This window comes from Euwallacea similis, chromosome 18 (assembly GCF_039881205.1).
Source record: "Euwallacea similis isolate ESF13 chromosome 18, ESF131.1, whole genome shotgun sequence".
NCBI lineage: Eukaryota > Metazoa > Arthropoda > Insecta > Coleoptera > Curculionidae > Euwallacea > Euwallacea similis.
Window position 1 is genome coordinate 1,145,303 of NC_089626.1, and position 15,118 is coordinate 1,160,420.

At 37.2% G+C, this 15,118-nt stretch overlaps 2 protein-coding genes across 5 annotated transcripts; both read left to right on the plus strand.

The window, feature by feature from the left end:
• Positions 1-3,578: 3,578 nt before the first annotated feature.
• Positions 3,579-12,369, plus strand: LOC136414780 (putative leucine-rich repeat-containing protein DDB_G0290503). Of its 3 annotated transcripts, XM_066398966.1 has the most exons (23): positions 3,579-3,901; positions 4,757-4,843; positions 4,896-5,007; positions 5,064-5,156; positions 5,213-5,430; positions 5,482-5,666; positions 6,277-6,821; positions 6,883-7,036; positions 7,086-7,274; positions 7,327-7,458; positions 7,506-7,596; positions 7,650-7,924; positions 7,978-8,422; positions 8,479-8,618; positions 8,670-8,786; positions 8,835-9,012; positions 9,319-9,630; positions 9,686-9,812; positions 9,866-10,249; positions 10,352-10,598; positions 10,648-11,949; positions 12,005-12,123; positions 12,184-12,369. In XM_066398966.1, the coding sequence occupies exons 3-23, from the start codon at positions 4,910-4,912 to the stop codon at positions 12,263-12,265; spliced, it is 5,433 nt and encodes a 1,810-aa protein (XP_066255063.1). In that variant the 5' UTR covers positions 3,579-3,901; positions 4,757-4,843; positions 4,896-4,909; the 3' UTR covers positions 12,266-12,369. The 3 variants fall into 3 exon arrangements, with proteins under 3 accessions (XP_066255063.1, XP_066255061.1, XP_066255064.1); XM_066398964.1 differs by having other exon boundaries at positions 4,757-5,007; XM_066398967.1 differs by having other exon boundaries at positions 4,757-5,007; positions 5,482-5,621.
• Positions 12,370-12,510: 141 nt separating this feature from the next.
• On the plus strand, positions 12,511-15,116 carry LOC136414783 (coiled-coil domain-containing protein 1-like). 2 transcript variants are annotated; one of them, XM_066398971.1, is made up of 5 exons: positions 12,511-12,802; positions 13,822-13,932; positions 13,988-14,245; positions 14,301-14,678; positions 14,733-15,116. In XM_066398971.1, exons 2-5 carry the CDS (start codon positions 13,857-13,859, stop codon positions 15,017-15,019), a joined length of 999 nt encoding a protein of 332 aa, XP_066255068.1. In that variant the 5' UTR covers positions 12,511-12,802; positions 13,822-13,856; the 3' UTR covers positions 15,020-15,116. The 2 variants fall into 2 exon arrangements, with proteins under 2 accessions (XP_066255068.1, XP_066255067.1); XM_066398970.1 differs by having other exon boundaries at positions 12,511-12,739.
• Positions 15,117-15,118: the final 2 nt, after the last annotated feature.

The window sequence follows — 15,118 nt, forward strand, 5'->3', positions numbered from 1 at the left end:
TCGTGACTAACTCTAATCTTAAATACTTTGGTGTTAATTGTCGATGTTCTGTTTAGAAAATTTATTATAAGCATTATCGCCCTGGCCTGGTCCATTTTGTTTATGTAAGACACTAGGCTGGACCATTACAGGCAGAAACCCCTAACAAAGGGAGTACCTGCAGCAACTTCTTGAATCTAACATAGATTATATTTTTCTTTAATCTTTAATTTTACCATTATTGTTGCAGTAATTTACAATTTCCACGCGAAATAATAAACTAAATTAAACTGAGTGAGAAAACAAAAAAACCACTAAGATCTTTAAAGTGCAAAATTTAAACTCCTAATAAGAAAATGAGGAAATTAGATAATTTTCTAACTGCGTTTTCAGCATGTTAATGAAATATTCCTCTATTTAATTCTGGGCATGTGCATATTTTGGACTTAAATTATTGCATCCAGTCAGAGGGAATTGTTCAGAACTATGTTAATAGGCACATATTCATGAAAATTACTCCATATTACTAATAATTCACGAAGTGAAACTGCAGCAGATGAACGTTAGGGATGTGTGGCTTACTAAAACTATTTAAAACTTGAAGTGGCGGATTATTTTAACAAATATGGGGTTTTTGGGATTTTGGGGCCGCTATTAATGTTTTTAATAGTCATAAAAATTTATGTAAAAAGGTAAACTGGAGAGTGTGTAACTAAGGCCTCAACTAGCGTGTTAAATTTTTAGACGAGAATTTAATAAAATTTGCTTATAAAATAACTTTCTCTCTGAAAATTTAAAAAATATATGAGGCGCTAGTTAAGTGCTCCAGCTTACATCAACTACTAAGGGTTGTTTTTCTGTAAATGTAGGCTTCAGCCACTGCCCAAGCCGCATTAGCAGGGAAACAGATTATCCTTCAAGGACTCGAGCAACAGTTCAGGGATGCTCAGACCGGATTGATGGGTGAGCAGCAGCAGTTAATGCAAGCCCAAAGAGCTGCGGACTCGACTAATCGCGCTGCGCAAGAAGCCAGGGCACACGTCAATGTCCTGCAGCAGACTTTAAACGCTGCGCAGGCCGCCGCCGATCACGTGACACAAGCTGCGTCTGAGGCCGCCGGAGAATTAGCCGCGCAGCAAGCTATGGTGGGGGCTGCAATGCAACGTTTGGATCAAATCGGGCAACAATTGAAAAAAGTCAGGATCGATTTCGCGGCGACTCAAGCGGCCGCTCAGAAGGCTCAGGCGGCGGCACAAGCAGCGGCGGCAAACGCGGCTGCGGCCGCGGCCAAAGCTGCAGCGGGATTGGCTAAAGCTGCACAACTACCTCCACCCCCACCACCACCACCACATCCTAAAGCTAAAGACAGTGGAAAGGCGGAAAGCGCCGGTGCTGGAGGTAAAGCTACTACTTACGAGCGCGATTTCTATAAACCATTCGACTATGAGCGATGAGGGCTGTATTAAGTTTATTGTTTTTATACTTTTTGTTTTAATAAATCTCCAGAAAAATGTATAGTTATTTTTCTAAACGTTTTTCGTCACCATCCTGTCTGCAAAAACAATCAGGACGCGGCAATATCCAAAACTTCTAAGTAGGTGTTCTAATTCTTATTAATAATTAATTGTTTCTCTTTTTTTAGCTGATAATCTTTTGTAAACATATTTTTCTTAAATTTTAGCAGGAAATACCGTCCTAGGATAATTTTAGTTTTATCCCTTAGGATGGCTGCGTACTGTACCTCTCCTGGGGAACATAATAAACTTCTTCATGCCATAAATCAGTTCTATTAGCAAAATTGGCAAAAATTGGCACCAAAGACTGAGACAGTAGCCTTTAGATAAGAAAGAATAACTGAGTCTTATATGAGAGGATTATTTTTTGCGTTTCAAGGCTTCAGATGAAGAGGGCGTAAAGGTGATAACGTTTTCCTGCAATTAATTGTAAATAAAAAATTATAAATCCTAACAATGTTACTTAATTACCACTTGTTTGCCCTATAATTATCTATTGTTAGCGACATTATGAAATAATATAAAATAGGTCAAAATAGAAGTTTGTCTTAATCATCTCCTTTCCATAGCAAATCCTTTAATTCGGCTTGAAACACGCGGCTTTACATGGCGGTTTCTCGATTTTACGGCGAAATTGGGCAAAGAAACTATACTTTCCAGCTTAATCGTAGCAAAAAGACCGTTATTGCACAACTCAGATGAAAAATTTTAAAGTTGACTTAATACTAGCTAGCAACGTTATATCACAGTGTTTGGCCGTTGAATTGAGAAGTATAGTTTTTTTAGCTACTAATGTCTAGTCTGAAATAATAAAATTGCATACTGGAAAATTTCAGAAATTTTTTTTTATATATTTGGTTTTCTTCATTATACAGAAATTTCAAACAATTTTTGGCCAATTTTGCACATTTAGATAAAATGGCTTTTTGACCCATCAAGGTTATCAATAATAAATTCCTTTAGTGGTATAATTTACCTTCATTTTAAAGAAGAGTTTTTTTATCGTTAATTTTATAATTCATAATTAATTAATACAAAAAACTTAATTAAAATTTATTGGAAATTTACTTATAAAAACTGTTTGTAAGTCTTTAGTGCTAGTTTTTGCGATATTACATTTCATCGATAAAAGTTGTTTTAGGAATTTTTGACCGCAGTCAAAACTACTTGGAAGACGCGGATATTGCCAGATCTGTGAAAATGGAGAAGACATTAAGGAATTACAATAGCTAAACCTAAAAATGTGACGCAGTTACAAAAAGAAGTGAACAATAAGAAGATTGAACGCAAAGAAACTCTTCAAAGACTGAGAAACCTATTTATTAGGATTGGGCGACCATTTTAATTATATGTATACCATAAAACATATCTACGGGTAGGTAATTGATGGTAATTCTTAGAAGAAACTTTAGAAACTTTAAAATAAAAGTATTGCATAAATTAAACATAAATTAAAATTTATGTATTATGGAATTATGTATTATTTTTGATATTTTCATTAAACATGCTGTATTCGCCAACATGTACAGAAAATACACATTTTTCATTCTTTGCACCTTTACAGGTGAACAGATTTGTCATAGATTTATTAGATGGATCTTTTAATAACTGTTACTTTGCTGGCAGTTGTTATAGATGTTTAAAATTGCAACTATTGAAGGAAAATACAGAATCAGCTGCATTATGCATAGTATCTGTTTGATCAATTTTTCAACTGTTCTGATAATGAAATGTTAATCAGAAAAAGGAGTTTTAAGACTTTGAGAAACATATATTTTCCACTGACACAAACCTGACGCTAATATTTATTTTTAGGTATTTAATTTCAAATCGATTCCTTTTTTTAACGCCTTAACATCCTAGTGGCCATTAAAGAAAGAACATACTTTATCCAAGATCCAGTGCAGCTAAAGGATTTACCATTACAATATTTCCTATCGCTTGGTGCGCAGGTTTTTTCTGGCCTCTTAATAGAGCAATAAAGGTTTCTTCAATTAAAATTAGTGCGGAATTTTTACCAATTACAAACGGGTCTACACATTTTAGGTGCATTAAAAATAGTGTGCTGCCTAAAGACGCTGTACTACCTATCCTCTGGCAAAGTTCCTATTTTTAAATAAGCTACGAATCTGGTTTAGTTGCTAAATTTAACGTGACGCAAAACTGACGTCTCAGAATTATTATATTGCCGAGGCTGGGTGTCCCAATTTTTTATACCCTTTTTCCCCTATTATTCCACGTAATATATAGTTTCATGTGTACTCCTTGGTTAGCAATCGAGTTTAGGGTTATGCAGTTATTGTTTTCTACTTTGGTGAGTGAACTAAGCTTATCCTAGGAAGTATCGCCAGAATGCTGTACAGCTGAACTACGTTTTTCTATTTATAAAGGAGGTCGACTTTTCGAAAGTAAGTATATAACTTAAGCAAATTTTCCTCCACGTGACAACTTTCTAAGGGGCACTCCACGAAAGGCATTAATCTCCTAAGCTAGGTGTTTTAAAAGTTATTCGAGGATCGGTATAATATACCACATAACTAGCTACAGTACCGCTAACTTGATAACAGAACATCGAAGCTGTTAAGCTTTTAGTCAACCCATATGTTTTGACTTGAGCTTAAGATGTTTACGTAATAAATAAACCACCTATAAGTCTTTGAGGAATGATGAGAATTCCTAGTGGAAACGGACACTTCTTTCAAAAACAAAAAATGCACATGAGGCTTGCCAACGAGCCGTGTATTGTCATAAAAGTGTTTTCTGCAATTAATTTTCCTGTGAGTGGCATTTCAGGGCTGCAATTTTAAATTTAAACTAAGTATTCAAAAATACGTTCACTTAAATATAGCAACAGTTTTCTTTAGGTATTTATTTAAAACCAAAAAAACATTTCCCTTTTAAGCGGACAAAATATAGCTATGGTCAAATCATATGGAATGTGATTGCGCAAGTTCCTTCAACGTGCCAAGGCATCTATTTCGCAAGCAGTTTATTAATTTATTATTTTAGAATCAACACAAATGTTTAAAAAACAATACATTAGCTTTCTAGATAAAGCAAACTAAAGGTTCCAAAAACGGTGAATATTTTTTATTATCTACCAACTCACTCTGTTAGTTCGCCCTAGATTTACTACTGAGCAATGCTAGTTACGTGTACAAAAGATCAGATTCTCTTCAACATACACCTTTTAATTTATTCCGTGGGCTAAATATATACTCCCGTAAGACACAACAGGTTTGAGTTTCTTTTGTTATTTCCAGACTCAGAGAAATCCTCAAAATGAGCTGATGTACCATTTTAAAAAACGCACCACTTTAGCCGAAGACTGCGCAACGAACAGCAATCAAGTTTTGGCAAACTGCACTCTATCAAAAGAAGATTTTAATTTCTTTATTTCAGAAAAATAAGATATCATGCATAGCCTCTATCCAATGGCCAGGGGAGACCCGTTATGCCCCTTAGGGTTCCATCCTCAAGTGAGATGGCCCACAAGGTGCAAGCGATGTTTCAGGTAGCCGGTTTTTTAAATATCTAAGTTTCTCATCTATGGAAAGCTCAATTTTCTAGAGATTATAAGGAGCATGGTGGGAAAAAGAAGGACGAATCAAATTTAAAGCGAGATATATCCACAGCTTCCACTCCAAGTCTATCCAATTCTGCGTAAGTTTAATCCGGTATAGCAGAAATCACGTTTTGCACTGTGCGTATGTCTTTAGTTACGGAAATAACAGCAAAAGTTGGTTGTCAAGTACAAATTTAGCCGGTAAAAACGATCCACCACGAAGTAACGGCGGTACCGAATTTGTAAACCCATCGTCATGGACCTCAACTCCAGACTTAGCTAACCTTGAAGATGACACGCATGCAGTTCCAACTGTCAGTATTAAATTACCCAAAAGGAAACCAAAACCTATTGAGCCGGAGCACAGGACCGGTATGCAAAAATATTCCTAATTTGCACAAAATTAGCACCAATTACTACCAGCTTCAGATAGCTTTTCATTGCTTAAAGAAGGAAGACCCTCAATATACGACAAGAATGATAGTTTAGCAGCCAGGGTTAAAAAATTACAAGCCATAAAGGAAAACACTGAAAAAAGTATAAGACGACCCTATGGAAACGAAGTAAAGTCAATCAGTGAAGAACCACATGTTCATCTTTCTGTTCAAGTAACTAATAGGTGTTGTTTAACCCCAAAAGCTTCCACAACCACAAAGCTTTCAGCCAGTCTCATTTCGGCCTCAATTTTGAAATCTAAAAGTTCTTTGTACATAGTCCGCTTTTGCACATACTCCCCGGCTGGCGTGTGGGCATCGAAGCGCTTTCGTATTTGATGCGATGGTAGATAGGCGCTAAGGATTTCTGTTAAGTAGTTTAGAGAATTTAGTTTGGAGCATTGAAAGTTAATTCAAAGTAGGTAACAAAATGTGGCAATATAATATCATCCGAGGGAATAATCTTCTAGAAGTTTTTCTTCTGTTATTGTCTTAAGGCTTAAAAACGCCACTGGGCACTGGATGACTAACTGACTAATGGCCAATGGCCGTGCCGAACCAATCAGGACTTGGTACCTTGGCATTCCGAACGAGAGGAACTCACCTCACCGGCGCATGCACTGTCACCGATCAATCTCAACATCTACCGCTGCGCAGTTAGGTTCATTTTAAAACACATCGAAGCACATTCCCGGACTTGTTAAACTTTGTCCCACTGTGTGATTTTGTTTGTGATTTAAACACTTCCAGTTGCATAGAAATCAACGAGTTCGCCTAATTTTAGATTAAACGCAACTTGAAAAAAGAGCAGTCAGTGGACTCTTCTAGTTCAAGTGGTGACCAAGATGATGTTGTTAGTAATGCCGGAACAGACACCACTGATACGACATTAGTGGGAACAGACAATGAGCTGCGAGAACAGCTGGAAGCTCTGAAGAAAGAACTAGAAACTACAAAGTCGAAATGCGACCGACTGGAGCGTGAGAAAAGTGACATATTGCTCAGGAGACTGGCAGCAATGGAAACTACTACGAGCAAAACTTCAGCCTCCGAGGTTCTGAAGCTTCAGCAACGGTGCAACGACATGAAACAGCAGTTGGAGGATATCAAGGATGAAAAACGTAGCTTGACGCTGAAAGTCAAAGAGCTGGAAGCTGAGCTGGATCTCCGGCCTACAGTACAAGAAGCACAGAAAACGGCTGATGAACTGAGGTCTAAACTACTTGCGGCTGAAACTGTTTGTGAAGAGCTCATGGATGAAAATGAGGACATGAAGAAAGAAATTAGAGAAATGGAGGAGCAGATTGAGGAGATGCAGGACAATTTCCGGTGAATATTTACATAATTTTCTCTGAACCCGTTGTACTAACCAGAACTTTTGATGTTTTAGGGAGGATCAAGCAGTCGAATACACATCAATAAAGAAAGAATTGGATCAGACAACGAAAAACTGTCGAATATTGTCATTTAAGCTGAGAAAAGCTGAACGTAAAGTGGATCAACTTGACGGTGAGAGGGACGACATGAAAAAAAAGTTGGCAGAGGTAGGCGGTTATTTGCCCCAACACCAAACATTAATCACTAAAATTCTAGATATCTGCTGACCCGAAAACAATCTCAAATCAAGATTTAATAAAAAAACTGGAACAAGACTTGAAGATATCTAACGAGGTATCTTTGAGGCTACAAAAAGAATTAGAAGAATCCAACAGGAAATTAGAAGAGAGTGTTAAGACCTCTGTGAAGAAGGCACCAGGAGTAAAACCTCCACTTTGTGAAACGGTAAGACACCTAGTTTTAGGATAAATCCACAAAAATTACGACTTGATTTTAGAAAAAGCTGTCTAGAGAATCATTAACACGGGGAGGGTCTCAGGACGATCCATCACAATTGCTCAGAGACTTGCAGGATTCGATGGAAAGAGAAGCAGATTTGAAGGAACAGTTGAAGTTTGCAGAGGAAGATGTAAGTCTAAAGCAATATAGATATTGACCAATATGTAACATTTCTAGGGCCAAAATTTGCGTAAGAAAGTTTCAAGGATAGAAGAAGATAATGAATCATTGGTGCTGCAGCTGAAGAAGATGGCCAATAGAGCAAAAGGTGTACATGAAAGTAACGTAAGTTTGCTTCAAATAAAAAATAAAAAATTGTAGGTCGAAAGCTCAGTTCTGGAGACCGAAAATCCAGTGCAGCATCAGATGACAAGAAAAGTCTTTCTGAAGATGAAAACTTGGAAGAGTTGAAGCTGCAACTTGAGCTTAGCGAGCAAGAAGCTTCTGTCCTGCGTAAAAAAGTTGAAGAACTTGAGGCCGATAACCGAGGATTGGAGAGTAAAGTACTGCTGCTCAATGGAAAACTTGCAAAGTCTGGTGATAAGCCTCTAGTGAATGGCAATAAGTCTAAGCAGTCTCAAAATGAGAAGGTGAAGGTAAGGGAAATATTACAGGAAACATACAAAGCTTAGCCATTTCATGGTTTAAGAATGAAATTATGAAGTTCGCCACTAGAACACCCAAAAAGATCTCAGCCCTAACCTCAAGGGATCAATTAAAGACCATGGTTGCAGACCTTGAGAAGGAAATAAATGATATTTTGACCTGCGCCAAAACTATTGAAGTAGGAAGTGCAGATGTTGGGAAGTCAGTGGAGATGGAGAAGACTCTTAAAGAATTACAAGAACTAAAAGTTAAATTTGAAGGAGTTAAAAAAGATTTAGACAATGAGAAGAGCAAACGCACAGAAACTCTTCAGAAGACTGAGAAAATGAATTCGGAAATAAAGACGCTGACTGAGTTGTTGGAAAATACAAAGAGTGACAAAAGTAAGGTTACAGATCAATTGAAGGAGTTAGAGAGGAATCAGAAAAGAATACAAAGCCAAAAAAATGAAGCAGAGACCCAGATTTCACAACTCAAAGAGCACTTAAGTAGAATTTCTGCTACGTCAATAAATACAAAAAATATTTACAATTTTATTTTTCAGGAAACCTCGAATCCAAAAACAAGGAACTTGTAACATTAAATAAGCAGATTGACGGCCTCAAAGTATCCCTACAAGAAAAAGATAACGAAATGGATCGGCTGAAGAAAGATTCTGAAGATTTAAGGAAATTGAGGAATGAGGTAGATTTTTACACTAATTGTAAACAAGTTCTGTAAATTATAATTTTCTAGAACTTATCGAAAGATAAAAAGATATCAGATTTAGAGAATCGTTTATCAAAGTTAGAAAATAAATACTCAGAATGTGATAAATCACTAAAAGATAATAGCAAAGACTTGAAAAACAAGGTGAGTTTGGTAGCTAGTAAAAGTGCATATGAGGACCGTAGTTTTTAGATCGAAAAAGAAAAGAATAAAACCAAAACTCTGGAGGATATACAAAACCGGTTAGAAAAAGATAAATCTCAGCTTTCGGCGCAATTAGAAACTTTTAACCTGAAAATCAAGAGTTACGAAGACTCTCTAGAGCAGAAGAACAAGACTATAAAGCAATTGGAGGATCGACTGTCTCAAGGTAGGAATGGCTAGCCATTTTCCAGCAAATCAGAAAACGTAAACCTAGCGGGACAGGGACTAAACAAATTAAAATGCAGTAGGTCAAGTTAGTAGATTTAAGACAGTGAAAGAAACTTCTTTCTATTTCGAAAAGGTGCACGTGTGGGCCATATACTTGGAAGAATTTACTAAATGATGAGATTCGTGTGTAATTGACCTTGATCCTTGGAAACAAATGGCATTGAGGAAGACCACATATATTGTCGAAATGTTGAACTTTTTGAAATAGAAAAGAAAACTTCTCTCGCTGAGAAAGCTTTTTTAGTTTCAGAGTTGGAGTCAAAACTAGAGCTATCCAATAAGAATCATATGAATCTGGAAAAGAAACTGAAGAAAGTTGTAAATGAGAGAGAAAATAGTAAATTCGACTTAGAGAAAAGAGTGAAGGAGCTGCAAATCGAAGTGCAAAATGAGAAGAAAAAGTTTGAGATTTTGAAGGGGAACTCTGAGAAAGAACAGAAGAATCGGGATCTAGAACTGGAGTGCTTGAAGAATAAAATACGAAGTCTGGAAATCGCCTCGATTGGAGGAAGGAAGCAAGAACTAAAAGTTGACTATTTCCAAGAATCCATTAAGAGTAAGCTTGCTGGCCTAAATCAGTAATTTCTTGCAATACCATTACATTTTTTTAGAACTAGAAGACACTATAGTGAAGGAAAGACAAAAGTATGACGACTTGAGTGCCAAATACGAAATCCTCGAAGAGGAGCATGTTGTTGTGAAGGCCAAGCTAGTTATGCAAATTGAGACACTAGAAAAGTAAAATTACATATTAATTTCCTTTTATCAATTGACATGTAACTGCATTTCAGCCAGCTGACAAACCTCAAAAAGGACTACGACCAGCTGGAACAAGAACTGAAAGCCTTGAGAGAAACCTACAAGAAAAAGAGCGACGCCTGGACTAAAGAAAAATTAGATTTGGAACAAAAACTTAGAGATATAGCCAACTTAAGACTCAACGAAGATGACATCGACAAACAAAGACTGAAGGCTTTATTCGAAGAAAAACAATCTGAACTCGACCAAATTAAGAAGGAATACGATCTGATTCACGACCAGATGGAGTATATGAGAAAGGAAAACGATGAGTTAAATCGAAAATTAAACGATTACGAAAAAGTGAACAAAGTGCAGAGAAATATTAGTGCTGATTCAACGGCAATGGAAAAGGAACTTAAACATCTTAGAATCAAGTGAGTGATTATTTTCCAAAACGCAGTTACTATAGTAGTGTCTAATCACTATAATGTGCAGCTCTACAAATTGCATTTCTGATAATAATTCTGATTTGATAGGTTACACAACGCTGAAAAAACTAAGAAAACAGAAATAGGTGAGTGCAAAATGAGATACGAGAATCAGCTAAACCTCGTCAACCAAGAAATGCAGTCTCTGCAAAATCAAGTAATGAGATTTAAGCGGGAGCGAGACAACTACAAACACATGCTGGAAATGGCTCAGAAATCGATGGCTGAACTCAAACATTCCCCTAAATTAAGTAATATTGAAATAGGATCAAAGGAGAAATTGTATTATGATGAGGTAAAGTCCCAAATTCTTAAATAAATAAATCCAAATAATTACATTCCAGCTAGAAGAATCCAAATCAAAAATTGCAAATCTAGACCAGCAAATCAACTGTATGGAAGACGAATTATCAGAAGCGCGCTTGGAAAGCTCAAGGCTGAAGACTGAATTGATATCAGAAAAGACATCTTGGGAAATCCGCCTTTTAGAGCTTCATTCTAAAGTAAATGAGTTAGAAGAAGAGAAAGTATTAAACAGTGGAAGAACTAAAATAATGGGCCTAAAAACTCGGATGGAGCTAGCTTGGCATAAAGAGAGAGAAGAGCAGCAAAGGCTTCTTCAAGAAACTGCCACCCTCGCCAGAGATTTAAGGCAAACGCTATTTGAAGCTGAAAGGGAAAGGGACAAGGAGAGGTTAGAAACGAAGAGAAAGTATGATCAGCTTAAGAAATCTGCTGATGAAGAGCAAGATGAGTCCAAGAGGAAGGCCACCGAGCTGCAGTGCGATTTGCTAGAATTGAGGGATGCTCACGCAAAACTTAGAACAACAAATGAGAAATTACGTAGAGAGAAGGAGCGCTATGAGAAAGAACGAGACGAATTTAAGACCGTGAAGTATACTCGTAGGAGGCTAGAGAATGAAGAGGAGCGAAAGATTGAGAAGATTATCGAGCAAGTTGACATTCTCAAGCAATTAGCACCAGAGTTGTTCTTTTCCAAAGAAGAAGAAGACACTCGTTACACTCCTACACCACCACGAAGAACAAAATCAAAGTCAAGGGAATCATCCCCAGTGACTGGAGTTCGTGGAAGCTCCTTGGGGCCTGAGGATAAACAGCAAAGAATACAGGGAGTAATGCAAATGTTAGTGCAAGGCACTGAAGATTTGAGAAGAATGCAGAAACACAACGAAGATGAAGAAGAAAGGGAAAGACTGAGGCGGTCAGGAATGCGTAGAGCGACTTCCACGGAAGCTGAGCAGGTTGGCAGCGCCAGATACAGTAGATCAACTGTCAAGAAAGTTAGCTCACTAGAACGACAAGGAAGTTTGTACAGAAAGAGCTTATCTCTGGAACACAACTTACAGGCGGAACAGAAAATATGGAGAAACGAGAACAAAGACAGCTCGCCTAGCCTCCAGACCAGTTCGCAGTCTCTAGAATGGGACACAGACGCTAAAGGGGGCAAGCCTAGTGATTCCACTGTGGATAGTAGGCTCTCAACTAGTTCTACTCAAAGTGATACGGGGGAAAGGAAGAAAAGCGCGGGAGGATTTATGAACAGATTGTGGAGTCTCACCAAATCCAGGAGCATCGACGATCAAGATCCAGGTATTTTTTCCAGTAATAAGGGCCTCGGCTCTAAGGCAAGTTTAATTTAAAAAATGTGAATTGATGTAATTAACTGTGAGAGTATTTCAGGACAATTCCAGAAACAACTCAAATTCCGACGTAAATGAAGAAAAGGGGAGCAAGAAGGATTTGAGAGAACGTATTACTGGCATATTTAGAAGGGGCGGTTCGTCATCCCGGAGTAACAGGTAGATACTGCTGGAGAGAATATGGGGGTTTTATTGTTGCAATTCCTTTTTTTTTTGCAGTGTTGAGAGGAACTCTCAAACCAGTTCAACCCAAAGGCCATTGGTGCGGAAAGGGAGCAACAATAACTTGGAAGAAAGATAAAATCATTAATCAACCATCATGTTTGTTTTATGTTTATAATGTATAATAGTCTTTATGTTTAGGTAAAAAATATGAAATTTTAAATAAATGTTCGTTTTTTTCGAGAGTCGCTCCCATTAAAACCGAACCACTTCCATATAAGAATTCAAACTGAAAACCAAACATCAAATGGGCATACCAATTAGGTACCCATATTTCCAAAATCACCTTATTACTGATTAGGATCCTTTAGCCTGCCATTAATATTCCTCCATCATTTCCGACCTCTTTTACCAAAACTTATTGCATTTCTTGTAAATAAAGTCTAGCATTGACTAATTTGGAACGGTGTCGTCTGACCGACATTCACTTCCCCACCTTTCTTCGCGTTTACTTTCTTTCGTTAAGCCTCATGCTTCGGGAGGTATTTCGATCAGACCGATGCGGTTCCGGTTTGAGAATAGTACGATAAAACCAGTTGTCGAGTGTTAATAAGTAAGTACTCATATGTGTGTGAAGAAAGTGGAAAGTTATTCATTTTTGCATATGAAGACGTCGGTTTGTTGGTTAGTCGTTCGGTTAGGCTGATGAAATTGTTTGTAACTGGGTCTATATGCGTTACAAAAATGTATAGTGTTGAAATTGAATCTGAGTTACGGGTGTTATGTGTACCAAATTTAGTGCTTTTCTGACGGCTTAATTAAAAAAATAGAAGGGCAATTAGGCGTCAGGAAAAACTGAACATTTTTGTAATTTTGTATAGATTAAACACTAGTTGTTCCTTCATCGGAATTATTGATGAAACCAAAAAAATAGAAATAAAAATGATTATTTTTATTAATCATTATTGAATTAAGATGTATATAATCTATCAAAGAATACAAATACAATACATAATAATATTTATTGGATGTCTCATTATCTCAAAAAACGTCTTTGGTCATTGGGATTTATTTTTTTGGGACGCTCTGTAAAACTCTTACTGATTTTGGAATGTAATGTTTGAAACGCTACATTTACAACTTCTATTGTCTCGGACAAAATTTCATTGAAAAATATTAATCCGTTCCCCTATACATGGTGTCCCAGATTTTTGTTTACAGTAAGTAAGCACCTACATATCTCAGAACTTATAAAAAATTCATGAAAAGCTTAAACATAAAAGTTGCAGGAATTCGTGCCAGGGGCATTTTCACACATTTGAAAATACCGGAAGACAAAACCAGAATTAAAAAATGCAAACCAATTTCCTCTATCTAAAATGGTTTGGCGATTACAGATTGATTAGGAACTGTAAAATGTAAATATTTGGAGGTCATTTTCTCAAAAATCGTTTAATATAGGCAAAAGCTAATGATATTAAGGGTGGCTTAATTGAAATAATTGCAAGTTTGGCGGGTCATGTTGCGGGGTGGCTAATGAACGCTACCCTGTATATTCAAAATATTTTCAGTATGGTCTTGAGATATTTACTATATACGAAAATCTCCGACACCTTGTATGCACAATGTGGTTGTTGACACAATGTTATACTAACATATAGAATACTTACCTGCTAACAATATGTTCTTCCTTAGAATAGCCAGACACTCCTGAAAAGAATCGAAACAACATGAAACTGACATTCATCATCGAATTACTTCTAGTCTTCATTCTTCTAGCCTTCGCTGCTTCTGCAGCTGTCATAGGTAACTTCTTCCATAGTATTTATCATAATCTTCCAGACATAACTATTATTTCTAGACAAACACCATGTTCACAAACCGCGCAAAGCTCTAAGGCTGAATCGGCGTGTTAAAAGCGACAAACAAAGACAGGAATCCCCGACCAATAAATATTGCAACTGCTCCGCTGTTACCTGCAACTGTTGCCGAGACTTTAACATACCGTTGGTAGCCTTAAAGGGTCCTGGATGTGCCACTCTCCAATACCTTAATGGAGATAAACTGGCTATATCCATGAGCGTTGCAGATCGAGTGCTCACTAACACCACTGTGTCCGGTAAAAGAATGAACTTTCAAACAGGAATATCTCCAACAAGTAAAATTATTGATAGGGAGAAACCCCGATCCGATTTGTTTGCCTCTACCAGGAAGAATATCCAAATTCTGTGGGAGGGTCTACAATATTGGCCGAAAGGAGCAAAACTTCAATGCCTGTCTCGGCCTAGAGCTGCGGTCAGCTGAAGAGATTGAAGCCGCAATGAGGCTATCTTGCTTCAGATTTGGGCCTGAAGGCTTGAAACTTGAGCCTGCTCAGCCTTTACCGGTGGTTGAGGATGAGGACAGTGATGATGACGATGACGACGATGACGATGATGACAATGATTATGATTATGATGATGATGATGATGACGTTTTAGAAGACGATAGTGATGAGGAGTTGGTGGCTGATGATGATGACGACGATGAGGAAAGTGTCGAAAAGCCTATTAGTGAGTATGAAATATGGAAAATACTTTTTGTTTTTACCAGTGATGTTTTCATAGAAAATAAACCAAAAAAGAAGAAAAATGCTCCTAAACGAGTGACTACTGCCAAACCTAAAAGGAGGAAGCCTAGTACTACTAGTAAAAGTCCTATATCAACAGCTTCCAACAACCAGGACAAAATTGTTGAAAGCACTACAGTAAAGGAAGAGAATTTCACAATCAAGGATGAAGATAAAAGTGAGGAAAACGATGTGTTCGATGACATTAACGATGCTGTGGTTGACACTGTAGAAGGGGCAGTTGATAGTGGAGAAAGCAGTGGAGAGAGCAGCGAAGAGAGATAGTCCAGGGTGCTAGGTTATTTATTTATTTATTTATTTATTTATTGTTGAATTTGTGTGATATGTAAAGAAAGATTAATACATTTTTGTTTTCTAGTAGAA

What these genes read in the sequence shown, in the direction of transcription:
- LOC136414780 (XM_066398964.1), top strand. Translation starts at nt 4,910, where the DNA reads ATGCATAGCCTCTATCCAATGGCCAGGGGAGACCCGTTATGCCCCTTA. An exon ending in TGAAAAAAAAGTTGGCAGAG is followed by an intron (nt 7,037 to 7,085) that starts GTAGGCGGTTAT and finishes CTAAAATTCTAG; the next exon opens with ATATCTGCTGACCCGAAAAC. An exon ending in CTCAAAATGAGAAGGTGAAG is followed by an intron (nt 7,925 to 7,977) that starts GTAAGGGAAATA and finishes TCATGGTTTAAG; the next exon opens with AATGAAATTATGAAGTTCGC.
- LOC136414783 (XM_066398971.1), top strand. Translation starts at nt 13,857, where the DNA reads ATGAAACTGACATTCATCATCGAATTACTTCTAGTCTTCATTCTTCTA. An exon ending in TGCTTCTGCAGCTGTCATAG is followed by an intron (nt 13,933 to 13,987) that starts GTAACTTCTTCC and finishes TATTATTTCTAG; the next exon opens with ACAAACACCATGTTCACAAA. An exon ending in CACTAACACCACTGTGTCCG is followed by an intron (nt 14,246 to 14,300) that starts GTAAAAGAATGA and finishes AATTATTGATAG; the next exon opens with GGAGAAACCCCGATCCGATT.